This window comes from Cetorhinus maximus, chromosome 5, assembly GCF_964194155.1.
Source record: "Cetorhinus maximus chromosome 5, sCetMax3.hap1.1, whole genome shotgun sequence".
In the NCBI taxonomy this organism is placed as follows: Eukaryota; Metazoa; Chordata; class Chondrichthyes; order Lamniformes; family Cetorhinidae; genus Cetorhinus; species Cetorhinus maximus.
Window position 1 is genome coordinate 18,253,718 of NC_135883.1, and position 27,824 is coordinate 18,281,541.

Consider the following 27,824-nt stretch of genomic DNA (forward strand, 5'->3'; position numbering starts at 1 on the left):
AAACATTTCTATAGGCATGTAAACAGAAAGAAATTAGCGGCAGTAAACATGGGCCTATTAGAGGCAGAGACAGGTCAAATTGTAATGCGGAATAAGGAAGTGACAGAGATATTTAAATGCATCTGTCTAAACTGTAGAAAACACAAAAATCATTCTGGAAATAATGGGGAGCCAAGAGTCTAAGAAGAATGAGGAACTTCAAAGAGTTCCATATAAGTAAAGAAATAGCACTGGAGAAATTAATGGGATGAAGTGGCAACAAATCCCAGGGTCCCAGGACCTGCGTCCTACAGTTTTAAAAGGGGTAACACTTTAGAGATGGTGGCTGTATTAGCTTCAATCTTTCAGAATTTTTTTAGATTCTAAAACAGTTCCCAAGACCATAAGACGTAGAGCAGAAGGGGGCCATTTGGCCCATCGAGTCTGCTCCGCCATTCAATGAGATCATGGTTGATCTCAAAATCCTCAACTCCACTTTCCTGCCTTTTCCCACATAACCATTGATTCCCTTACTGTTGAAAAATCTGTCTATCTCCGCCTTGAAAATAGTTAATGACCCAGCTCTCTGCAGTAAAGAATTCCACAGATTAACTACCCTCTGAGGGAAGAAATTCCTCCTCATCTCTGTTTTAAATGGGCAACCCCTTACTCTGAGATTATGCCCTCTGGTCCTAGACTCTCCCACAAGGGAAAAAAGGCCTCTCAGCATCTACCCTGTCCAGCCCCCTAAGAATCTCATATGTTTCAATAAGGTCGCCTCTCATTCTTCTATTCTCCAATGAGCACAAGCCCAACCTACTCAATCTCTCCTCATAAGAAACTCCCTCCATCCCCGGGATCAATCTAGTGAACCTTCTCTGGAATGCCTCCAATGCCATTACATCTTTGCTTAGATAAGGGGACCAAACTGTTCACAGTATTCTAGGTGTGGTCTAACTAGTGCCTTGTATAGTTTTAGCAAGACTTCCCTATTTTTATACTCCATTCCCTTTGAAATAAAGGCCAACATTCCATTTGCCTTCCCTATTATCCGTTCAACTTGTATGTTACCTTTTTGGGATTCATGCACAAGGACTCTCAAATCCCTCTGTGCTGCAGCCTTCTGCAGTCTTTCTCCACTTAAATAATATTCAGCTCCTCTATTTTCCCTGCCAAAGTGCATAGCCTCACATTTTCCCACATTATATGCCATCTGCCACTTTTTTGTCCGCTCACTTAACCTGTCTATATCCATCTGCAGACTCCTTGTGTCATCCTCATCACTTGCACCCCCCAAATATTTTTGTATCATCTGCAAATTTAATGATAGTACATTCACTTCCCTTATCTAAGTCATTAATATATATTGTAAATGATTGAGGCCCCAGCACTGATCCCTGTGGCACTCCATTAGTTACAGGTTGCCAACCTGAAAATGTCCTCCCTTATCCCAACTCTGTCTTCTATTAGTTCGCCAATCCTCTATCCATGCTAATATATTCTACCCCCAAAACCATGGGCTCTTATTTTATTAATTAGCTTTACGTGCGGTACCTAATTGAACGCCTTTTGGAAATCCAAATATATTACACCCATTGGTTCCCCTGCTCTATCCTGCTAGTTACCGCAAAGAATTCTAATAAATTTGTCAGGCAAATTTCCCCTTCATGAAGTCATGCTGACTCTGCTTGATTAGATTATGTAATTCTAATTGCTCTGCTATTGCATCCTTTATAACGGGCTCTAACATTTTCCTAATGACAGATGTTAAGCTAACTGGCCTATGGTTGCCTGTTTTTTGTCTCCCTCCCTTTTTGAATAAGGGCATTGGCAGTTTTCCAATCCTCTGGGATTTATCCAGAATCTAAGGATTCTTGGAAGATTAATACCTGTGCATCCATTATCTCTGTAGCTAATTCCTTTAATATCCTAGGATGCAACCCATCAGGTCCAGGGGACTTATTGGCCTTTAGCCCCATTAGTTTCCCTATACTTTTTCTCTAATGATAGTTAGTGTATTTTTTCCTCCCCCTCTTTTGCCCATTGATTAAGGTAACAAACACAATCAAGTTATTTAAGAAAGGGGGAAAAGAGCAAACAGGGAACCAAGGATCAGTAGTTGGTAAAATGCTAGAATCTATTTAGGGATGTGGCAACAGGGCATGTCAAAAACCATAACATGATTAAGCTGAGTCAACACTGATTTATGAAAGGAAAATAGTATTTGACTAGTTTTTTGAGGATGCAACTAGGACGACAGATTTGGGGAAACAAGTGAATGTAGTGCACTTGGATTTTCAAAAAACATTCGAATAAGATGCACGACAAGGGGTTATTGCATAAAGTTAGAGCTCATGAGATTGGCGATGGATTGAGGATCGTTAACGTACAGAAAACAGAGTAGGAATAAACAAGACAATTTCACCTTGGCAGCCTGTAATCAGTACTTAGGCCTCAGTATTTACAATCTATATTAATGAAGTGGATAATTTACACTCAGTTTCTGAGTCTAAGTTAGTGGACAATACAAAGTTAGGTGGGAAAGTAAACATTAAGGAGGGTACAAGGAAACTGCGGAGGTGATATAGGTAGGCTGGGTAAGTAGGCAAGAACATGACAATGTGGCGAAGTATGAAGTTATCCACTTTGGTAGGAAAGATATTAAAAAATTTTGAATGGGGAAAGGTTTGCATTTAGAGCGATCTGGGTCGCCTTGCACATCAGCAAGTTAACACAAAGGTACAGCAATTAGGAAGTCAAATGGTCTGTTAGCTTTTGATACAAAGGGATTGGAGTATAAGAATAAAGAAAACTTACAATTATACAGGACATTGGTGAGGCCACACCTGGAGTAGTGTGTGCAGTTTTCATCTCCTTCCCTAAGGAAGGGCATGCTTGATTGAGCAAACTAGGCCTATATTTCCTGTGTTTTAGAAGAATGAGAGATGATCCAATTTAAATGAAGAAAATTCTTTAGTGGCATTTCAGGGTAGATGCCTCAAAAATGTTTCCCCAGAACACAGGGTCACGGTCTTGGGAATAAGAAATAAGCCATTTAGAACTGAGATGAAGAAAAATTTCTTTACTCAAAAGGTTGTCAATCTTTGGAACTCTACCCCAAAGAACTGTAAATATTCAGTTGTTGAGCATTTTCAAGACAGATTGTTTTTTTAAGTGCTAAGGGGATTAAAGGACACAGGAATAGTGGGGGTAGGTAGAATTGAAGTTGAAGATCAGTCATGAGCTTGCTGAATAGTGGAGCAGGCCCATAAGGCTAAATGACCTACTCCAGCTCCTATTTTTAAAATTTTCTTACACAATCCTTTTAATAGCAAACAGATAGGTTATTATATCGTAAAGGGGAGGAAGCATGCAAAAGGGAAAAATATAGACACAGAAACATGACAGATGACTACATAAATATATGCACATTAAAAATCTTGTAGACCGGGTATTAATCCATTTGATGGCTAGGCTGCCTCCATAACACATCGAGAATAAAAACATTGATTGATATTTCCTCCCCTATTCTATTAGATCATCATGAAGATTTAACAAAACATAAGTCCCAGAATATTTTTGAAAACTGACGATAACTCCAGAGATTTTCAGTTATCAATCAACTGCTACTTACTTTTAGTCGAACATGATCCAAAATGATTGGGGGGATGGGTTCTGAAGAGTCTTCCAACACCTGCTCCATGTGCACAACTGTCTTCTGTTCTACATGTACTGAATGACCTGGTTTCATCCTGCCCAAAACTAAGGTAGATTTTTAGTAAATACATTGAAATTCTTTGAATCCCAACAGCCAGAGATTATGTATTAAGTTATCTTACAGTTTAATGTACTCAAAGACAAGTCCTCTCTTTCAAGGAACGCTTCAGCAATAGACAAAGCCATTTTAACTTTCAAATAAATACTGCAAAAGTCACTGTGAAATCTTGGTTCTTTTGAACTGTGGCCAAACCCAGTGTACTCATCTCAGCCTGTGGATTCGAAATCCTGCAAAGAGCCTCCTATTTGTTATGATCCCCATAGAGACTGATAACTTAAAAAAAAATAAAATCAACCTTCCATTTAACAGCTGAATTGATGACAAGACAAGATTTCGCTTTTTAAGATGCTTACTGTAACAGACTAAAAGCACTATTAACTAAACAGTAATTTTGTAGGCAACTTACCTACAGAACAGAACTTTTAACACAACCAAATAAAAAATACTATCAGGTATACATTACAACGTCCTTTAAACAGACATTCAATTATCTGAGAATTAGTCCAAAATAATTCTAAGCTCCAGAGGGTTCATGTTCAGTTCCTTGCCTTGGTCAACTTGCAACCACGTCTCTGCAATGGCTGTCAGGTCATATCCATTTATTTCTATTCATACATCTTGTTACAAATGCTGCTTGCATTCAAATAATGTTAATGACATAGACAAGCTGATGGAATGGTGGCAGCTGAAATTTAATACAAAGTGTGAAGTGATATATTTTGGTAGGAAGAGGGTGTAAGAGCAAAGGAACCGGGAGTATAGGCATACAAATCATTGAAGGTGGCAGGGCAGATTGAGAAAGCAGTTAATAGGCATACAGGTTCCTGGGCTTTATAAATAGACATTGAGAGTACAAAAAGAAGCAAGTTATGGTCAAACTTTGTAAAACACTGATTAGACCTCAACTGGATACTGCATCCAATTCTGAATATCATACTTTTTTAAAAAAGGGACGTAAAAGCATCGGAGATTGTGCAAAAAAAAAAGGGTGATTGACATCAGGCACACAGAGACTGGTGAAGCTGGAGCTGACCCTACAGGTCACTGGTACTGACACTACATCCATGTAATGGAAAATGTGGATATCCCTTGAGCCCAAATGTTAAGCCAAAAAAAAACAAACTTTAAAATTGATTTTTTGAGTAGGACAACACTGATGTTAATAACGTTTAGCATTATATTACAGGGCTTGATTATATGTTTGCAATAAACAATTAGCCTAATAATTTGAGCCAACAGCAAATCAGCAATTTGTTTCCCAATCACCTTACTTTTGAAGCAGACACATTCTGTATTTCCAAAAAGGTTAAAAAAAAACTTAGCATAAATGAATATTCTCTTCACATCTAGATAATACTCCCTGGTCAGGTGTATCACAGATAAGGTTTTAAATAAGGAAAAGTTAGATAAGGTAAAGTTTCTCTACTCAGCTCCAATGCCTCACAAATGTCCTCTACACTATCTCAACTCCAACCTCAAAAACATTGACAGTGCCTGTGTGGCACTTCCACTTTTCACAACAGTAAGGTTGAATATCTAGACAGGCAGACTCATTTATTAGGAGGTAGCTTACAATTATCTAAAATCTTTATATATAGTTGTTGCAACTCTCATAAAGAAAAGACATTTTACTGGCGTGGGTTGAATTTAAGTTCTGAACTCAAAGATGAAACAGTAGTTCTAAATCAGTTTGTCATCAATAAACTCATTTTATATTAAATGCTTCATGTTAATTGTCTACTGTACCATAATGTGTTAAAAGTTAACAGCTTTATATTATTTTATGCCACACAGGAAAAATAAGACCCAGTACTAATTTACCTTTACCAGAGTGATGACTGTAAAATGAAATTAATTTGCAACTGACAAAAACATATAAATTATACATTACAGTAACTTCAGATATTCAAACCTGTGCATTACACAGTGCCTATTAATAAATAAAAAAGATTACCATCTTTTTCAGGTCCTAGTGATTTTAGATCAACATCTTCGTTTTGTGAACACTTTGTTGCAATGGCTGCCTGTGCTGCACCAGTGACAGTGTGAGAGCTATCTTCAACCAGCTGTTCTTTGTCTTTTTCCATAACAGGTAACTTTGAGTTTGGCACAAGCTGAGTCATGGACTCCTTGGTAGGTTCACGTTCCTTTCCAGGTTCATGTTTTGCATCAGACAAATCATTACCAGGTGCAGGATTACCAGATGTGCACGTCCTGCCAGCCAAACATTCTTGAACAGATTCACTTTCAGCACTTGCCATAGATTCATCACTCCACGTACACTCATTAGGTACCAACCCCTTGCCAGGAGTGCATGCATCATTAGGTACACACTGTTCTCCTGGGGCAGCGTTTGTTTTTCTTATGGAAAACTCATTATTCCCATCTAATTGATAGCCTGCACAGTCCTCTTTTCCTGTGGATTTGAGACCACCATTCCCTTTTTCCAATGTACCATTTTCAAGTTTATTTCCCACCTGGGCAACATCCATTATGTCACACGACGATTCATCATTGGTCAGGGAGAGATCACCATTCTCGTGATAATCTGTACTCACTTCCAGTTCTCCATTCTCTGCTAGTTCACTTTCTTCACCTTGGTCACCATCATGCTCATCATTTTTAATATAATCATCTTCCTTCTTGAGGTGGATCACCTTCCTTGGCTTCTTAATAATACCTCGACCCCATTTGGAACGCCGACGTGGTTTCCTTTTAATGTGAACTGTTGAGTAACATGAAACAGAAATTAATATGAAGTGAAACTATTCATTTGACATTGCTACTAGATTCTTATAAAAAGCAATTACTTCACTTCATTAACTGCCTTTAGTGTTTACCGGTAGCATGCCACAGTGCAGTAGAACAACTAGAAATTTTCTCAGCTGGTCACCTTCAACATTAATGGATCATAACTTTGTATGAAACAATTCCCTTTAAACATTATCTTTTTTTAAAAAAAATCCCAACCTAGATCCATGTCATGAACATGTGCCAAACATTGTTCTATGCTCAGGTTTTTAGAACAAAATGTAGAGGGAAGGAGTTGTAAAAGCTAGAAGGGGTTGATTAATATTAAGTATTTTGTTTTACTGCACATTTAAAAAGTGGGAACTTAATGTGCTCCTAACATTACTAAATATTAAATTGCCCAAGGAACAACGCTGTTCCATAGAAACAAAGTTCATGGGATGTGGGTGTCACTGGCCACATTGCTGTGGGTCTGGAATCACACGTAGGCCAGACAGATTTCCTTCCCTAAAGGACATTAGTCCTTTTCAATTAGTGAACCAGATAGGTTTTTACAACAATCAGCAATGATTTCATGGTCATCAGACTTTTAAATTCCAGATTTTCATGACGGGATTCGAACCCAGGTCTCCAGAACAATACTCTGGGTCTCTGGATTACAGATGATTATACCACTGCGCCATCACCTCCCCTGCTGTGCTTAGTGCACTGAGTGCCACCAGAATAAATTAACCAACTGCCTATTTGCAATACAGGTGGTACACAAAGTCACCTTCATAACCCTCTAGCTTTTTTTGGTACTTCGTCACCTAAATAACAGAACATTTTTTTCCTAAGCTTTTCAAACAGCAATGATCATCGTGCTGGTTAATTTTCATTTAGTTTAAGGTTTGTTTCTGCACCCAAGGTGGAAAGCTGATTGCTAAAAACATTACTTATCTGTTAAGTTACCAAAATGTTTAAGTTACTATGGATCCAAAAGTTGTATTCCACATTGCTGTGAAAAGAACCATGAAATTTAATAACAAGTACAACTTCTATTTATATAGCACCTTTAATGGAATAAAATGTCCCAAGGTAATTTACAGAGGTATTATGAAGCAAAAAATCATACCAAGCCACATGAGGAGATTTTAGATCAGATAACCAAAAGCTTGGTCAAAGAGGTTGGTTTTAAGGAGCGTCTTAAAAGGAAGAAAACAACGCAAAGAGGCAGAGTGGTTTAGGGAGGGAATTCCAGAGTTTAGGGTCTCAGCAGCTGAAGGCACAGCCACCAATGGTGGAAAGATTAAAACAGGGGATGTTCAAGAGGCCAGAATTAGATGAGCAGATATCTCAGAAGGCACAAAGCTGGAAGAGATTAGAGAGATAGGAATGGGCCAAGCTATGGAGGGATTTGAAAGCAAGGATGAGAATTTTTAAAATCGAGGAGAGATCGGTGGCATGGTAGTAATGTCACTGGCACAGCGATCCAGAGGTCCAGGTTAATGTTCTAGGGACATGAGTTCAAATCCCACCACGATAGCTGGTGAAATTTAAATTATGTTGACAAAGTCTGGAATTAAAAGCTCATCTCAGTAATAGTAGCCATGAAACCATTGTCAATTGCTGTTAAAAAGCCATCTGGTTCACTAATGTCCTTTAGCTGGTCTGGCCTACATGTAACCCCAGACCCCAGAGCAATGTAGTTGACTCTTAACTGCCTTCTAAAATGGCCTAGCAGCCATTCAGTTCAAGGGCAGTTAGGGATGGGCAACAAATGCTGGCCTCGTTGATTATGCCCACATCCCATAAAAAAATTAAAAAAAGAACCAGTGTAGGTCAGCACAGGGGTGATGGGTGATTTGGTGCTTCGGATGACCTCAAGGTTACACGGGGTAGAATGTGGGAGGCCAGGCTAAAGCGCATTAGAATGCTCAGGTCTGGAGATAGCAAAGGCATGGATGAGGCTTTCAATAGCAGAAGACTTGAGTCAGGGTCAGAGACAGGCATTATTAAGGATGTGGAAATAGGTGATCTTAGTGACAGCGCAGATATATACTCAAAAGCTCATCTCAGGGTCAAACATTACACACAGGTTTTGAATAGCAGATTCAGCCTCAGGCAGTTGCCAGGCAGAGGGATGAAATAGGTGGCAAGGGAGTGGAGTTTGGAGAGGGGGTTGATGACAATGGCTTCAATCTTCTCAATATTCAACTGGAGGAAATTTCTGCCCATCCAGTACTAAGCGTCAAATAAGCAGTCTGACAATTTAGAGGCAGTGAAGAGGTCAAGAGAGGTAGTGGCGAAGTAGGGCTAGGTGTTGCCAGCATGCATGTGGAACCAGATGTTGTATTTTTTGGATGATGTTGCCATGGCGCAAAACGTAGATGAGAAATAGCAGAAGGCCAAGGATAGATTTTTGACGGACACCATAGGTAACTATGTGGGAATGAAAAGAGAAACCACTGATGGTGATTCTGGGGCAATGATTAGATGGATGTGAATGGAGCCAGGTGAATGGGCAGTCACACCCTGTTGGGCGACAGTGGAGAGGCTCTGGAAGAGGATGTTGTGATCAACTGTGGCAAAGACTGGAGACAGGTCGAGAAGGATGAGGAAGGATAGTTTACCTTTGTCATAGTCACATAGGATGTAATTTGCGACTCTGGCAAGAACGGTTTTGGTACTGTTTCAGGGGTGGAAATCTGTTTGGAAGGATTCACACATGGAGTTCCAGAGAGATGTGCATGCATTTGGCAGGCAACAACATGTTCCAGGACTTGAGGAAAAGACGACTGGAGATGGTGCTGTAGCATGCATGGGCGGAGGGGTAGGGGTTGGGTTTTTGAGGAGTTGAGGATGACAGCGGTTTGAAGTAAAAAGGGACAGAACCTGAGGAGAAAGGACAGTTAACAATGTCAGCAAACATGGGAGCCAGAAAGGGAAATTGGGTTTTCCATAGTTTAGTTGGAGTAGTGTCAGGAGAGCAAGAGGTGAATCACATGGATAAGATTAGCATGGAGAAGGCATGTGGGAAGATAGGAAAGAAACCAGAGAAGGAAATTAATTTCAGAGCTAGGCTAGGGAGGGACCTTAGATGAAGTTTAGCTCAGTGGGCCAGGGAAAAGGAGGAAAGTGACAGAGGTAGCTGACTCAATGTCTCTGACAAAGAAATCCATGAGCTCCTCACATTTGTCACTTTCAGTGCAGGTGGAGGAGATAGGGGAGAGGGGTTTAAGACAACAGTTTGCAGTGCAGAAAAAAAAAAAGTGGTTACATGTGCATTCCAGGATGATCCTATAATAGTAAGAACTAATAGTGAGTGCCTTGTGTGGTCCAGCTAGATCTGGCATTTAATGGTCAAACCAGTTTTCCGCCATATTGATTCAAGTCTATGTTCCTTGGACGTAAAAGGGATGGAGGTGAGGGCTATACAATGAAATGTGATATACTGCACTTGACATTTCCACTTGCATTAATAGAGAGTTCTCGTGGTTACAAGAATTAAAAATATTTTTTTCCCCTTTTGTTCTATGCTTTACGTTCTGGGGCATCAAGAAATCATGATCTGTACAGCAAGCAAGTTTCACTGTTCAAGTAGTTTGGTGGGTTTAAAGTAGATTGGCATTGAAGAAGGTACTGAACACCAGTCAATGAATTGTAGGGCTATAAAGCAACAATAAAAGTTATAAAATGTAAAACTGGCTCAGCATTTGAACTATGGGATTTAATGACAAATTAACTGATCATTGTCTGGTGTAATTTAAAACTAGAAAACTAATGATCTAAATAATTAATAGTACTATTGATAGCTTGAATCATGCTGGGACCAGTGTCCTGGCGAGTTGTATAACTAGGGTTGTAGATAGGGCTTTAAACTAAATGGGGGGGGTTCAGTTACATGGAAATATAAAAGAAATCAAAGTTTAAGGAGAGGATAAGAGTGCAGGTTAGTGACGAGGCTGATTGTTACGAAAAAGTGAAAGGAAGGGACAGTGTGTGTGAACGCCATATTGCAACAAAGAATCATAGAAGAGTAGGGAAAATTGACAATAGAGCAAACTCAAAGGCTTTGTATCTGAATGCGCATATCATTCGGAATAAAACTGAGTTAACAGCACAAATAGAGATAAATAGGTATGATTTGGTAGCGATTACAGTGACATGGTTACAGGGGGAACAGGTTTGGGAGTTGAATACCCAAGGGTACTCAGTGTTTCGGAAAGATAGGCAGGAAGGAAAAGGAGGTGGTGTAGCTTTGTTAGTAAAGGAAGAGATCAGTGCTATAGTGAGGAATAATATAAGCACTGGGGAGCAAGACGTAGAGTCAGTCTGGGTAGAAATAAGAAATAGCAAGGGAAAGAAGTCCCTGGTGGGAGTAATCTATAGGTCCCCAAACAGTAGTTATGCAGTAGGGTACAGTATAAGCCAGGAAATACTGGGAGCATGTAAGAAAGGCACGGCAATAATCATGGGTGATTTTAATATCCATATAGACTGGACTAATCAAATTGGCAAGGGTAGCCTCAAGGGAGAGTTCATAGAGTGTATTAGAGATTGTTTTTTGGAGCAATATGTTGTGGAACCAACCAAGGAGCAGGCTATTCTGGATTTGATTTTGTGTAATGAGATGGGATTAATTAATGATCTCATAGTAAAGGATCCTCTAGGGAAAAGTGACCATAGCATGCCAGAATTTCAAATTTAGTTTGAGTGAGAAACTTGAGTCCCACGCTAGTGTTCTGGAGTTAAACAAAGGTATCTATATAGGCATGACGGCAGATTTGGCCCTAGTGGACTGGGCAGGAAGACGACAAGGTAGGACAGTTGATGAACATTGGCAGATATTTAAGGAGATATTCAATTCCTCCCAAGTAAAATATATTCCAAAGAAGAAAAATGGTAAGAGGGGGGAAAAGCATCCATGGCTAAGCAAAGAAGCTAAAGGTAACCAAGGTAAAAGCTAAGAGATGCCAAATTGCAAAGGTCAATGGCAGGCTGGAAGATTGGGAAATTTTTAAAGATCAACAAAGGGTTACTAAAAAAATAATAAAAAGAGCAAAGGTAAATTATTAAAGAAAACTAGCGCAAAATGTAAAAACTGATAGCAAAAGCTTCTACAATTATATAAAAGGAAAGAGAGTAGCTAAAGTGCATGTTGGTTCCTTGGAGGATGAGACTGGGGAGTTAATAGTGGGGAACGCAGAAATGGCAGAGACACTTCATCAATATTTTGCTTCAGTTTTCATGGTGGAGGACACTAGTACCACCCCAATAGTCGCAGGTAGTGCAGAGGGTATAGAGAAGGAGGAACTTAGAACAATCACCATCACTTGAGAAAAAGTACTGAGCAAACTATTGGGATTAAAGGGTGACAAGTCCCCAGGACCTGATGGCCTACATCCTAGGGTCTTAAAAGAAGTGGCAGCAGACATAGTGGATGCATTGGCTATAATATTCCAAAATTCCCTGGATTCTGGAAAGGTTCCAGTGGATTGGAAAGATGCTAATATAACGCCCTTATTCAAAAAAAAGGGGGGGGTGGGGAGGAGGCAGAAAGTAGGAAACTATACACCAGTTAGTTTAACGGATGTTGATGGGAAATTGTTGAAATCCAATATTAAGGAAGTAGTAATGGGGCATTTGAAAAGTCAAAATGCAATCCATCAGAGTCAACATGGTTTTATGAAGAGTAAATCGTGTTTGACTAATTTGCTAGGGATCTTTGAAGATGTGACAAGCAAAGTGGATAATGGGGATCCTGTAGATGTAGCATATCTGGACTTCCAGAAGGCATTTGATAAGGTGCCGCACAAAAGATTAATGCACAAGATAAGATCACACGGAGTTAGGGGTAATATATTAGCTTGGATAGAGGATTGGCTAACCAACAGAAAGCAGAGAGTCGGGATAAATGGGTCTTTTTCTGAATGGCAAGCTGTAACTAGTGGGGTGCCACAGGGTTTGGTCCTTGGGCCCCAAATATTTACAATTTATATTAATGACTTGGATTCATGGATAGAAGGTACTATAGCTAAATTTGCAGATGACACCAAAATAGATGGGAAAGTAAGGTGCTGTGAAGAAATAGGAAATTTACAAATGGATATGGACAGGTTAGGTGAATGGGCCAAAATTTGGCAGGTGGAGTTTAACGTGGGTAAGTGTGAGGTTATCCATTTTGGCCAGAAGAATAAAAAGGCGACTTATTATTTAAATGGAGAGAAACTTCTGAATGCTTCAGTGCAGAGGGATCTGGGTGTCCTCGTGCATGAATCGCTGAAAGCTAGTATGCAGGTACAGCAGGTAATAAGGAAGGCAAATGGAATTTTGGAATTTATTGCTAAAGGAAGAGAGTATAAAAATAGGGAAGTGTTGTTGCAACTGTACAAGGCATTGGTGAGACTGCACCTGGAGTACTGTGCACAGTTTTGGTCCCCTTACTTGAGGAAGGATGTGGTTGCACTGGAGGTGGTTCAGAGGAGGTTCACTAGATTGATTCCAGAGATGCGGGGCTTATCTTATGAGGAGAGATTGAGCAGTTTAGGCCTATACTCACGAGAGTTTAGAAGGATGAGAGGAGATCTAATTGAGGTATATAAGATGTTAAAGGGGATAGACAAAGTAGACATGGAGCGGATGTTTCCCCTTGTGGGGCATTCTAGAATGAGAGGCCATAGTTTTAGGCTAAGGGGTGGTAGATATAAATCAGAGATGAGGAGGAATTACTTTTCTCAAAGGATTGTGAATCTGTGGAATTCACTACCTCAGAGTGCAGTGGATGCCAGGACGCTGAATAAATTTGAGGAGATAGACAGATTTTTAATTAGTAATGGGTTGAAAGGTTATGGGGAGAGGGCGGGAAATTGGAGTTGAGGCCGAAATGAGATCAGCCATGATCGTATTGAATGGTTCGGCAGTTTCGAGGGGCTGAATTACCTACTCCTGATCCTAGTTCTTATGTAGCTGGTTTGGTTCTGAAGTTGATTGATAGCTGCACATGACAGTCACAGAAACAGTAGATGATAGCCATTATATTTCAAATTTGGTACAAGATGGACACTTAATTAAGAACTCATTTTAAATACTTACAATATCTGTAGGCAGCACTGTAATAGGCATTTTCAACGTTCCTGCCCATTACAGAATCGCTCCAACATAGTGTTACATAATTCCCAATATTTCATAGTGAGTGTATGTGGTTTAAAAAAAAATTAGTCCACTGAAATTACAAGTTCTGGCCACTGGATGGCACTGTACAACAAATTCTGATCTTCGAGCCCAATAAGAGTGTTATGGGCTAGATCTTGCTTGAACAGGACATTTTGCACTCTCCAACTCAAAACAATTTTTGCGTCATAACTTATCGAAAGCACAAGCTGATAAGTGTGGCACAAGATAATACAGAATCCAGGACCTAAGTGAACTGTGGGACCAACAGCGTATTTCCTTAACTAACGAGAATTAAGGATTCAGAAAAAGGAATGACCGAGAAAGTCAGATCAGGTACAGAGAGGAAAATAAAGAGAGGGCAAGAAAGATTGGATTGAGAGGGGAAAGAAACAGTAAGGAAAACCAAGGAAAGATTAAAAAATTAACAATTTCAAAATCTCTTATTAATAATAAGGGATAAAATACCACAAATTAAACTATTCAATTTCTGGGCCAGAGAGGTTGACTGGCATTGAATTAACAATTATAAAAGGGGCTTTATGGTGTTAATTACCAGATTTAACATTTGCTGAATTTAAAAAGGCAATGCATGTGGAAATCCAGCAAGCTCTTAAAAATAATGGGGAGGTTAAGGGTGAGATGTAAACCAACCAGCAAGTTGTGAAGATTCGTAACTCATAGCATATTTAATCCCCTGATTTGCATATTAATAACAGCTTGCAGCATGAACATGTAATTATTTTTTCTAGTAAAGTATGGCCAATGTAGTTTTTTTTTGCAGCTCCTGGAGGTCTGATGCAAGGTCATCAACCTGGAAGGTTCATTCAGTTTCCCTCTCCACAGATGCCGTCTGATGTGCTGAGTGTTACAAGGATTTTCTGCTTTTATTACAAATTCTTATCTGTTCTTTTGTGCTGGGTTGCCATGTTTTTTCTGGCTTGAGGTAAGCTTCCAGGCAGTGTTTTTTTAAAAAACTTTTGAGTTTGTTTTGGGTGCATGTACTTTATTTTCTTCTTCTTTCCCCCATCAGGACAGCTTCTCCACCAGTGCTGGGTGCTCTGGGAAAAGATATTTAATCTTATAGTCCCAACCCACTCAAACAAGATTGCAAAGGTGTCGTCAGGAAGGGGAGAGAGTGCAGTTGGTCAAAATTTGCCCCGAGGCTCGAGCTCTAAAGAACAAGGGGTCGAAGTAATTACACCTCCGAAGACCCCATGTTATGTCTGATCAGGAATAGTGGCAAGCAAATGATCAATGCTAGAACCAAGTCAATTTGAGTATTCATTGAGGAATTTCAATCTGAACAGCAGGTGGGAAAGCAGAACAATTTGGAACTGAGAGACAGATATGACCTGGCAGATGAAAGGAAGCTATTAATTTATTTTTGCATGTTACTGGCCTACGTTCTATCATGGAGAGATTAATTTCTCCTGAGTGTTCACTTCCTTCTCCTTACCCCATTCATTCTCCTCTCTCTATCGCTTATTCTTCCCTCCTCAAACTTGCACTGATCCCCAGCTCTCGCCATCAGATCCACTTTGAACAGCAGTACAATATTGATATAAACAGGAGCCATTTCTTTGGGCTCCATCCCCATTCCGGTACACTCAAACGTGTTCAATCCTTCTCCTCCACCTCCATGCCTTGTCTCTATTTCTCCTCTACCCTCTTATCACTGTCCACCCCCATCCCCCTACTCTACCTTCTCTTCATCTCATCTCTAATATTCTGCTACAATCTCCCACACCAGCTTATTCCTCCCATCTGATTATCATACTCTATGTGCTCTTTCCCAATGGTCTGTTAGCCTCCTTTACCTCTCTGCCACCACCTTAACTCCATGTCTACAACCTCACAGGTGATCAACAGTACATAAAGAAAAACTCTAGTGAATGCGTGGGTGCATTAAAGTGATAAATATTATTGTTCATGAATAGTACTGAGATAACAGTCCAGTTATCTAAGTAAAGTTCACTGTTGTCTGTCTCAACTTATCTTGAATGAGCCTGGATGACAGGTGTTGGCTATTTAATCTTTTGGACAATCACAACTAAATCCAAACTTGTTCATACATGTGCATCATTTGGCATACACAACTCAAGAGTCAGACCACACAATAAACTGACACACATTTAGATGGGAAAAACGTAAAACAAAGGAATCCATACCAGAATAAACCCAGTAATGATACCAAGTTGAAAAGGTACTAACAGAAACCAAAAGGTGAAGAAAGGAATACTGAACTTTAAAAGAACAATTTCATTTTTGGATGAAATACTACTTAGGACGGCAAAAGTTCTGTTAATTTTAAATTACATTAAAAGACCATATCCACCTATATGTTGTTCCTTTGGAGACAAAGGGGGAGTGATTTTTGCCAGCTGCTCCGAGGTGGCCAGATGCAGTCTTGAGTTGCAGTGCTGATTTAGCCCTTGTTTAGCACAAGAAACCATTTTGGCAAAGGAAATGAAGGCATGCAAGGGATGGCCTTGTTAAGGAGCTGATTACCAATTAATTAACTGCTAACAATTGCTAAAGAGGTCACACAGCATCTTGGTGGTTAGTGTTTGATCTAATGCCCTCTCTAAATAAGTCGATGCTGCGGACTTTGAGTGTCACTTAAAGGCATACTCACCTTTTGCTCTTCAATTGCTGCTGGGAGCTGTGAAGAGGGCTTCTGAAACATGTGAGGAAATTTTTTGGGACAATATTCTATCAACCATATATTCCAAAAATTTTCTGAGGACTTCAACTAAAGTTAACTGCTGTGCTACTCTACCTTACTGAGCACCTTACAGAAGTCACCAGGAGAAAAGGAGTGCTTGGTCCTGGGCATCTTGCTAAGGAGGACCCCCTTGATCTGCAGAAGAAATTTGAGGAGGACATGAGGCAAGGCAAAGCAACACCAGCTGTTGCAGGGGAGGGTGAAAGCAGGGTGACGTGGACTGCTTTACCCACACCCCTCTCTCATGGCTACAGGACTTCTCGCCTTCCTGGATCTCACCAGTGCTGCATCCAAGAACCCGTGAGTCCTTTCCCTCTGTCCCTGAGTCATTCTGAAACCTGCCTTTGTGTGTCAGTCAGTCAGTACTCCACACCTTCATTAACATTTCTTCCAATTAGCAATTGAGTGCTAAAACTGTAGGCATCAGTTTTAACATCTCCACCAAAAAATCAAATTATGGTAATCAGCAATTAGGCCTAAACTTGTGTACTAAACTTTTAAACAGGTTTGTTTTAATACCACAGCATCCACTTAGCATCTGTTTTCCAATGTGTTAGTTCAGGACATATGGATACCCTGCCCCTTCACTTCCTCTCTCCTCACCGTCCAAGGGCCCAAACACTCCTTTCAAGTGAAGCAGCATTTCACTTGCATTTCCCCTAACTTAGTCTACTGCATTCGTTGCTCCCAATGCGGTCTCCTCTACATTGGAGAGACCAAACGCAAACTGGGCGACCGTTTTGCGGAACACCTGCGGTCTGTCCACAAGAAAGACCCAAACCTCCCTGTCGCTTGCCATTTTAACACTCCACCCTGTTCTCTTGCCCACATGTCTGTCCTTGGCTTGCTGCATTGTTCCAGTGAAGCCCAACGCAAACTGGAGGAACAGCACCTCATCTTCCGACTAGGCACTTTACAGCCCTTCGGGCTGAATATTGAATTCAACAACTTTAGATCTTAAACTCCCCCTCCCCCCATCCCCACCCCGTTTCTTTCCACCCCCCCCCCCGCTTTTTTTTTCAATAATTTATATAGATTCTTCTTTCCCCACCTATTTCCATTATTTTTAAATCTAAAACTAAAACCTTTAGTCTTTCCACCCCACCCCCACTAGAGCTGTACTTTGAATATCCTGTCTTCCATTCTTAATTAGCACTTTTCTCAGACAAATACCACCACCTTCAACACCTCTTTGACCCTTTTGTCTGTGACATCTTTTGATTATCTGCTCATCTCCACAATCACCACACCACACCTTCAATGTCTCTCTCTCCACCCCCCCCCCCCCCCCCAACCCACCTTAAACCAATTTATATTTCTCCCTTCTTCTAACTATGCTCCAGTTCTGCCGAAGGGCCATGAAGGCTCGAAACGTTAACTGATTTCTTCTCCGCCGATGCTGCCAGACCTGCTGAGTTTTTCCAGGTAATTCTGTTTTTGTTTTGGATTTCCAGCATCCGCAGTAGCTTTTAGCTTTTTGTTTTTACATATGGATATTAGTGCATAAGAAATATGAGCTGGAGTGTGTTACTTTAACCTTCGAGCCTGTTCTGCCATTCAATATGATCAAGTCTGATCTTCAACTTCAATTCCTTCCCACATCACTTAAAATCTGAATACCTATCAATCTTGGTCTTAAATATACTCAATCCCTTAGCATCCACAGCTTTCTGGACAGAGAATTCCAAAGATTCAAAACCCTTCGAGTGAAGAAATTTCTCACCTTCGTCCTAAATGACTCACCCTTTATTTGGGCATTGTGACCCCTCGTTCTAGACTCCTTGGTTACTGGACACTTCCAACCAGCATCAGCCATATCAAGCCCCTTAAGAATTTTATGTTTCAATTAGATCACTTCTCACTTTTCTAAATTTCAGTGAATATAGGCCCAGTTTGCTCAATCTCTCTTCATAGGTCAATCCGTTCATCCCAGGAATCAGTCTGGTGAGCCTCCTTTGCTCTCTATCTACAGCAAGTATATGCTTCCTTAAGCAAGGAGGCCAAAACTGTGTACAGTACTCCAAGTATAGTCTCACTGAGGCTCTACATAATTGCAGTAAGACTTCTTCACTCTTATTCCAATCTCTTTGAAATAAAGACTAACATACCATTTGCTTTCTTAATTGCTTTCTGTACTTGCGTGTTAGATTTCAGAGATTCACGTAAAAAGGCACCCATCCTTCTGAATGCAAACATTTCCCAGTCTTGCACCAGTAAAAAAAAAATCAATTTTTTCTTGCAAATAAAATTCCCTACATTATATTCCAACTTCCACATCACTTAACCTGCAAAGCTCAACAGTAATACAACGATGACATTATGATCAGTTATCAAGGTAGACAGCATGAGTAAATGTTACCTAATTGTTAGCGTAAGGAGAGATAACTGAAATTTTATTGGCAGGGTGTAATGTTTATACTCATGGCACACAAATCATAGTAGAATGCTCAAAACTTCAAAAATTTGGTAATGAAACAAAGTGGTACCAAAAATACACCTCCAAAATGCTGGCATAATTTTTTTTTAAAATGAAAAACTGAACAGAATTCTTTTGCAGCCATCATGCTCAGTCTTAGCACTTACTTGTATGCTTGCATTCCCCATTTGTGGTGCTTGCTTCTAAATTCCGAGATGAGTCTTGAGCCACATCTTTTTTTGTTTCTATATTGTGACTTGTTTGCTCTGCTACTGATTGCAAGTCTGCACACAGTAAATAAGTATGATCTTACAAACAACCTTCAATGTAGTATCTTACCATATATATATAGCAAGAAATAAACCTTTTAAGTCACTAAGCAGCATTTTGAATCATATTGATTTACTTAGCAACCTTTACTTTTTATTATTCACTTACAAGTTGTGGACATCATTGGCAAGCCAGGATTTATTGCCCATCCCTGCTTACCCTTGAGAAGGAGGTATTGAGCTGCAATAGTAGCTTGCTGAGGCCACTTCAAAGGACAGTTAAGAATCATCCACATTAATGTGGATCTGGAGTCAAATATAGGCTGGATCGGGTAAGGGCAGTAGGTTTCCTTCCCCTAAAGGAAATTAATGAACCAGTTGGATTTTTGCACAAGCCCATTAGTTTCATGGTCCCTATTACTTTTTTTTAATTCCAGATTTATTTAATTAACCAAATCCAATTCAAAACTGCCATGGTGGGATTTGAACTCACATCTCCAGATTATTAGCCCAAGGGTCTGGATTATTAATTCAGTATCATAACCTTATACTGTGCTACTGGGCCCATCTCCAGATAATTAATTGAATAATAGCTACAGAAAAAAAACTAACCATGTATGTTCCTAGGGGTGGTGTAGGATTGCTTTGTTACATCTAGTGCTGGTCAGTCAGATGGGTCAGAGGCTACTCTAGCTCACATATTGAGAAGTGAGTCAGATATTTGAAATTAAATTGAAACTAGGAAGCAACAAGGATCTGGTGATGATATCGATCAGATCTGAAATGTACATGAGGGTGTGTAGAAAGTACAGTGAAACTTGAGACATTGAACTTTTAAAATTCAGACACTGAAGGAAAATAAAATGAAAACTGATGAGAACACAAATGTATGAGAAGCCTAGTAGTTAAATGGTAAATGTAAAAAAAAAAGGGAAGTTGTAGTTGAAATTCAACTCAATAAAGTTAAAATCTGAAAGAGAAACAGAGATCTAATGTGATTAAGTAAGGAACAGGTCATATTCAAAACCATACAAAAAAATCTGACAAGGGGAATAATTTGTAGATTTATATAAACAATTTAAAATGGAATATAAAAGGTCAAAAGATATTTTAATAACAAAAATATTTCACAAATATAGGTGCAATAGACAGAGGGTAAAGAACTTTTGACCCAGGTAAAAGTAACAGTGGCTATCTGAAACTAGAGACAAGAAAAAAAGGGCTGTGGAACAGTTACTCTGCATTCACCTATATAAAAGAAGCCGGAGATCAGTTTTAGTCACAGTCAGTTAAGGGGTTGCTAAGAAGTGGTTATAAAAGATTAAATGCTCTTAAAACAGGAGTGTTTGACATGGCCCACAATTTGCTATGATTATGGGAAAATTAATCAAAATTTCCAAACCTGCAAATGATACTAAAATGAGAAACAATGCAACCAGACTCAGAAGGATTTCAATCCTTTAAGAAACTGGGTCAACAAGTATCAAATGCAATAAAAGCAGCCAAACATAAAATATTCTCGGAGCAAGGAATCAGAATAATGAAGATGTTTTGAATGGAACCATCATGTAATGTCAAATAAAAAGAGAAAATGTTGGAAATACTCCAAATTTGGCAGCATCTGAGAGGGGGGAGGCAGCGGCATAGTGGTATTGTTGCTGGGCTAGTAATCCAGAAACCCAGGGTGATGCTCTGGGCACCTGGGTTTGAATCACAGCAGAGGTGGAATTTGAATTCAATAGAAATCTGGAATTAAAAGTCTATTGATGGCCGTGGAACCACTGTCGATTGTTGTAAAAACCCATCTGGTCCACTAATGTCCTTTAGGGAAGGAAATCTGTCGTCCTTGCCTGGACTGGCCTACATGTGACTCCAGACCCACAGCAATGTGGTTGACTCTTAAATGGCCTCAGAAATGGGCTACCAAGCTGCTACAAAGTCACAAAAAAGGGATGAAAGCGGTTTGACCACCTGGCATCGACCTGTTGACCCTGCAAAGTCCTCCTTACCGGGGGTTAGTGCCAAAATTCGGAGAGCTGTCTCAGGCTGGTCACAGATTAGTCAAGCAACAGCCTGACATAGTCATCCTCATGGAATCATACCTTACAGATAATGTCCCAGAAATCACCATCACCATCCCTGGGTATGTCCTGTCCCACCGGCAGGGCAGACCCAGCAGAGGTGGCAGCACAGTGGTATGCAGTCGTGAGGGAGTTGCCCTGGGAGTCCTCAACATCAACTCTGGACCCCATGAAGTCTCATGGCATCAGGTCAAACATGGGCAAGGAAACCTGTTGATTACCACGCACTGCCCTCCCTCAGCTGATGAATCAGTGCTCCTCCATGTTGAACACCACTTGGAGGAAGCACAGAGGGCAGCAAGGGCACAGAATGTACTCTGGGTGGGGGACTTCAATGTCCACCACCAAGAGTGGCTCGGGAGCACCACTGCTGACTGAGCTGGCTGAGTCCTAAAGGACATAGCTGCTAGACTGGGTCGGCGGCAGGTGGTGAGGAAACCAAGAAGAAGGAAAAACATACTTGGCCTCATCCTCACCAACCTGCCTGCCGCAGACGCATCTGTCCATGACAGTATCAATAGGAGTGACCACCGCACAGTTGTTGTGGAGACGAAATCCTGGCTTTACATTGAGGATACCCTCCATCGTGTTGTGTGGCACTACACCGCGCTACGTGGGATAGATTTCAAACAGATCTAGCAATTCAAGACTGGGCATCCATGAGGTGCTGTGGGTCATCAGAAGCAGCAGAATTGTATTCAAACACAATCTGTAACCTAACGGCCCGGCATATCCCTCACTCTACCATTACCATCAAGCCAGAGGATCAACCCTGGCTCATAGAAGAGTGCAGGAGGGCATGTCAGGAGCAGCACCAGGCATACCTAAAAATGAGGTGTCAACCTGTGGATAACACAGAACTACTTGCATGCCAAACAGCATAAGCAGCAAGTGATAGACAGGGCTAAGCGATCCCACAACCAACGGATCAGATCTAAGCTCTGCAGTTCTGCCACATCCAGTCACGAATGGTGGTGGACAATTAAACAACTCACTGGAGGAGGCGGCTCCACAAATATCCCCATCCTCAATAATGGAGGAGCCCAGCATATCATTGCAAACGGTAAGGCTGAAGCATTTGCAACAATCTTTAGCCAGAAGTGCTGAGTGGATGATCCATCTTGGCCTCTTCTGGAGGTCCCCAGCTTCACAGATGCCAGTCTTCAGCTAATTCGATTCACTCCACATGATATCAAGAAAAAGCTAAAGGCACTGGATACTGCTAAGGCTATGGGCCCTGACAACATTCCAGCAATTGCATTGAAGACTTGTGCTCCAGAGCTTGTCGCACCCCTAGCCAAGCTGTTCCAGTACAGCTACAACACTGGCATCTACCCAGTTATGTGGAAAACTGCCCAGATATGCCCTGTACACAAACAGTAGGGCAAATCCAACCTGGCCAGTTACCGCCCCAACAGCCTACTCTCAATCATCAATGAAGTAAAGGAATCGGTAATCAACAGTGCTATCAAGCGGCATTTCCTTAGCAAAAACCTGCTCACTGATGCCCAGTTTGGGTTCTGCCAGGGCCACTCAGCTCCTAACCTCATTACAACCTTGGTTCAAACATGGACAAAAGAGCTGAACTCCCAAGGTGAGGTGAGAGTGACTGCCCTTGACATCATGGCCACGTTTGACCGAGTGTGGCATCAAGGAGCCCTAACAAAACTGGAGTCAATGGGAATTGGGGAAAACTCTCCGCTGGTTGAAGTCATACCTAGCACAAAGGAAGATTGTTGTGGTAGTTGGAGGTCAGTCATCTCAGCTCCAGGACATCACTGCAGGAGTTCCTCAGGTTAGTGTCCTCGGCCCAACCATTTTCAGTTGCTTCATTAATGACCTTCCTTCCGTCATAAGGTCAGAAGTGTGGATGTTCGCTGATGATTGCACAGTGTTCAGCGCCATTCGCGACTCCTCAGACATTGAAGCAGTCCATGTCCAAATACAGCAAGAGCTGGACAACATCCAGGTTTGGGCTGACAAGTGGCAAGTAACATTCACGCCACACAAGTGTCACGCAATGACTATCTCCAATAAGAAAGAATCCAACCATTGCCCCTTGATCTTCAGTGGCATTACCATCACTGAATCCCCCTCTATCAACATCCTGGGGGCTACTATTGACCAGAAACTGAACAGGACTAGCCATATAAATACTGTGGCTACAAGAGCAGGTCAAAGGCTAGGAATCGTGCTACAAGTAACTCACCCCCTGACTTCCCAAAGCCTGTCCGCCATCTACAAGGCACAAGTCAGGAGTGTGATGGAATACTCCCCACTTGCCTGGATGAGCACAGCTCCCAAAACACTCAAGAAGCTTGACACCATCCAGGACAAAGCAGCCCGCTTGATTGGCACCACTTCCACAAACGTTCACTCTCTCTACCACCGACACACAGTAGCAGCAGTGTGTACCATCTACAAGATGCACTACAGGAATTCACCAAGGCTCCTTTGACAGCCCCCTTCCAAACCCACGACCACAACCATCTAAGAACGACAAGAGCAGCAGATAGATGGGAATACCACCACCTGGAAGTTCCCCTCCAAGTCACTCACCATCCTGATATGAAATATATCGCTGTTCTTTCATTGTGTCAAAATCCTTGAACTACCTTCCTAACAGCATTGTGGGTGTACCTACACTACATGGACTGCAGCGGTTCAAGAAGGCAGCTCACCACCACCTTCTCAAGGGCAACTAAGGATGGGCAATAAATGCTGGCCCAGCCAGCGATGCCCATATCCCGTGAATGAATTAAAAAAGAGAGAAACAGTTAACGAGCGGAGTTTTACAGCCCCGTTGTGGGGGACGGGGCTGGGGACGGAAAATGTGGCGAGCTGCTCAAAAATCCATTGACTTTTGAGGGACTGGAAAAGCCTGCCAGTGAGAGGGGCAGTAAAATTCCACCCAAAATATCAGGTCAATAACCTTTCATCAGAATTGGCTGTTGAAGTTTTCACCCAGTTCTGAGGAAAGGTCATCGACCCGAAAGAATAACTAGGTTTCTCTCTCGACAGATGCTGCCTGCTGTGCTCAATGGTTTCCAGCCGTTTCTGTAAATTGTATTAGGATTTATCTGGAGAATTTGAGTTATTCTTCTTGAAAAAGGCTTAAAAAAAGGCTCAAAAACCTGAGGACGTCATTTTTTTAAATTAAGAACTCAGGCAAAACTAACATTTAAATTAATTATACAGGAAGACAAACGAGCCAAGCAATTTATAATTTGGATTCCCTATTACAGTTTATAGTTATATAGGATCTTTAAGTAAAACACATCCCAAGGCCTTTCTCAATGATTGCGATAAAACAAAAATGAACATTAAGCCAAAGGCAGCAGAGATATCAATAGGGGTGACCAAAAGGTTAGTCAAAGAGGCAGATTTTAAGCATAATCTTTAAGGAGGGATATATTTGGGAGCGAACTTCAGAGCATTGGACCCAAATGCCTGAGGACACTGCCCCATTGGTGAGACATAAAGAGAGGGATGCAGAGATGGAGAAACACAGAACTCTAGAGGCAATGGTAGGGCTGGAGGTTTCTGGGGTAAGCAGCGTGAGGCCATGAAGGGGTTTAAATACAAGGATGAGAAATATCTGTGATGTTGTGGGACCAGAAGAGCAGGGAGACCTGGCCAATGTTTATCCGTCATCCACCATCACTAGGAAAAAATAACTATCTGGTGATTACATCATTAACTGTTTGTGGGCCTTGCTTTGTGCAAATTGTTGTCATGTTCCTACATTACAACAGTGGCTACACTTAAAAACTGGCTGTAAAGCACTTTGGGATGTCCTGAGGATGTGAAAGGCGCTATATAAATAAAAATAATCTTTTTCTCTCCATTTTTGTATCTTCAGCCACAATTTAGTCAACATTGAGAGCTTTTCCAGTTAATAATTTAACAGTACAAAATATAATCAAAGATTATGAACAGTGCAGAAAGAGAAACACAGGGATGAATTAGCTTCAGTAACATGGAACCAGCATCCCAACACAATGTGATAAAAATCTATGCAGTACAAAGGTAGTTAATGGATTTGAGTGATAGCCATCACTAAACCTGAATTTGGGATATATTAAGCCTACCTTCCCCAGAAAATGGGTTACCACTATGTGGAATTGAGGGGTAGGTGAAGTAAAACTCTCTCTAAAACCATAGTCAGCACTGACTTTCACAATTTCCTTAACTTCAAAAGATGATCCATCAGCAGAAGTAAACAGTCCTGGAGCTGTATCTTAAACGACAGTTCGAGGAGAGGATGGGAACATCCCTTGAAGCTTCCCAAATAAAATGATCCAGATCACAATATGAACAACACAAAATTGAATTATGTGATTTCAGTATTAAATAATATCTCTCTATTCTGGTTGGTCCAGCGGTGTAAAGATTTACAATAGAAAGGACAAGAGCCATTTAAAGAAGTTTGAAAGTGAAGGATCCTTCAGTCAGGTCAGCTGAGGGGAGAAAAAATGGTCTACATTATACCCATCATAAGTGCACTAATTATTGCAGAAAATAGGATATGGTACATATTCAAGCAGCATAACATGGAAAGCTGCAGGTTCCAATCTCTTCTTCAAAGACTTCTGGCCTTTAAAAGCTATTATTTGCTTCAGTAGCTACTCACTTCGTTTTCTTCTGGATTCTTTGATATCTTCGCAGAGTTTGTTAAACTCAGGATCTAGTTCAGCAGCAACTATTGCATGTGCGGTATCCTTAAGTGTACAGGCTCTGTGACGAATTATGCGATCTACAGTACAAAAACAAACACCAAGCAGTTATTTTTGCACCAACAAACTACACCTTGGACGTCTAATCCCTCTACACCACATCCCCCACCAAGATGGTCTGAGGGCTCTCCGCTTCTTCCTTGAACAGAGGCCCAAACAACTCTCATCCACCAGCACACTCCTCCGCCTAGCTGAACTTGTTCTCTCACTGAATAATTTCTCCTTTAACTTGTTTCACTTCCTCCAAATAAAAGTTGTGACTGTGGGTACTCACATGGGCCCCAGTTATGCCTGTCTTTTTGTGGGGTATGTGGAACATTCCTTCACCTACTCAGGCCCCCTCCCACAACTCTCTGTTTCAGTGCATTGATGACTGTATCAGTGCCACTTCATGCTCTCACCTGGACCTGGAAAAATTGATTGATTTTGCTTCCAATTTCCACCCCTCTCTCACCTTCACATGGATCATCTCCAACACTTCCCTCCCTTGACCTCTCTGTCTCCATTTCTGGTGATAGACTGTCTACCAATATTCATTACAAGCCCACCGACTCCCACAGCTACCTCGACTACAGCTCCTTACACCCTACTTCCTGTAAGGACACCATCCCATTCTCTCAGTTCCTCCACCTACGTTGCATCTGTTCCGATGATGCCACTTTCCAAAACGGCTCCTCTGACTTGTCTTCCTTTTTCCTTAACTAAGGATTCCCGCCCCAAACTGTGGTTGACAGGGCCCTCAACTATGTCCAACCCATTTCCTGCACCTTTGCCCTCACTACTTCCCCTCCCTCCAAGAACCATGATATGGTCCCCCTTGTCCTCACTTTTCGCCCCACCAGCCTCCGCATTCAAAGGATCATCCTCCGCCATTTCCGCCAACTCCAGCATGATGCCATCACTGAACACATCATCCTTTCACTCCCCCACCCCCTCGTCAGAATTCCGTATGGACCGTTCCCTCTGTGACACCTTGGTCCACTCCTCCACCACCCCTCAGTTCCACGTGGTTAGTTGAAGAGAACTTCTGCCAAAGACCTGGGGCAGGTTAACCAACAATCTTCTTGGATGGAAGTATAGCGTAGCTCAAAAGGGTGAGTAAAGGTAATGAAAAAGGAGGGGCTGCGCGTTGAGTGGGGGGGCGGGGGGGGGAGGGAGAGAGAGAGAGAGAGAGAGAGATGGGGAGGCGAGGGGCTGCGCTCGGGAGGGAGATTCCTGGAGGGGAAATAAAACAGGGGTAACTTAGAAATTTTTGACATCTCAGTATCTGGAAATTTCTGCAATCAGCTCAGACCTGGGACATCACAGCAGCAGTTCCTCAGAGTAGTGCTCTAAGCCCAACCACTTTCAGCTGCTTCATCAGTGACTTTCCCTCTATCATAAGGTCAGAAATGGGGATGCTTGCGGTTTATTGCACAATGTTCAGCACTATTTGCAACTCTCAGATACTTAAGTAATCCGTGTCCATACCCCAAAAGACCTGGACACCATTCAGGCTTGGGCTGATGTGGTAAATAATATTCATGCCACACAAGTGCCAGATAACAAGCATCTTGAACAAGAGAGAATCTAGCTATCGCCCCATGACATTCAATGGTATTACCATCGCCGAATGCCCCGCTATCAACATCCTGGGGGTTACCATTGACCAGAAACTGAATTGGACCAGCCATATAAATACTATGGCCACAAGAGGTCAGAGGCTAGGAATTCTGCAGTGACTAACTCACCTCCTGACTCCCCAAAGCCTGTCCACCATCTAGAAGGCACAAGTCAGGAGTATTGTCCACTTGCCTGGATGAGTGCAGCTCCAACAACACTCAAAGAGACTCGACACCATCCAAGTCAAAACAGTCCGCTTCACTGGCAACCCATCCACCACCTTAAACATTCACTCCCTCCACTGCCGACACAGGGTGGCAGAAGTGTGTACC

The 27,824-nt window shown here is 41.5% G+C and overlaps 1 protein-coding gene across 5 annotated transcripts in view; it reads right to left on the reverse strand.

The window, feature by feature from the left end:
• atad2b (ATPase family AAA domain containing 2B) overlaps positions 1 to 27,824 on the reverse strand; it is a 169,678-nt gene that overhangs the window by 14,442 nt on the left and 127,412 nt on the right. For 4 of the 5 annotated variants that reach the window (XM_078541574.1, XM_078541572.1, XM_078541573.1 and 1 more), the window contains exons 23-26: positions 25,788 to 25,910; positions 18,972 to 19,088; positions 5,712 to 6,482; positions 3,614 to 3,741 (exon numbers count right to left, since the gene is read on the reverse strand). In XM_078541574.1, coding sequence (XP_078397700.1) covers positions 3,614 to 3,741; positions 5,712 to 6,482; positions 18,972 to 19,088; positions 25,788 to 25,910 — 1,139 coding nt within the window. The remainder of the gene's footprint in view (positions 1 to 3,613; positions 3,742 to 5,711; positions 6,483 to 18,971; positions 19,089 to 25,787; positions 25,911 to 27,824) is intronic. The other variant, XM_078541576.1, reaches the window with a different exon arrangement.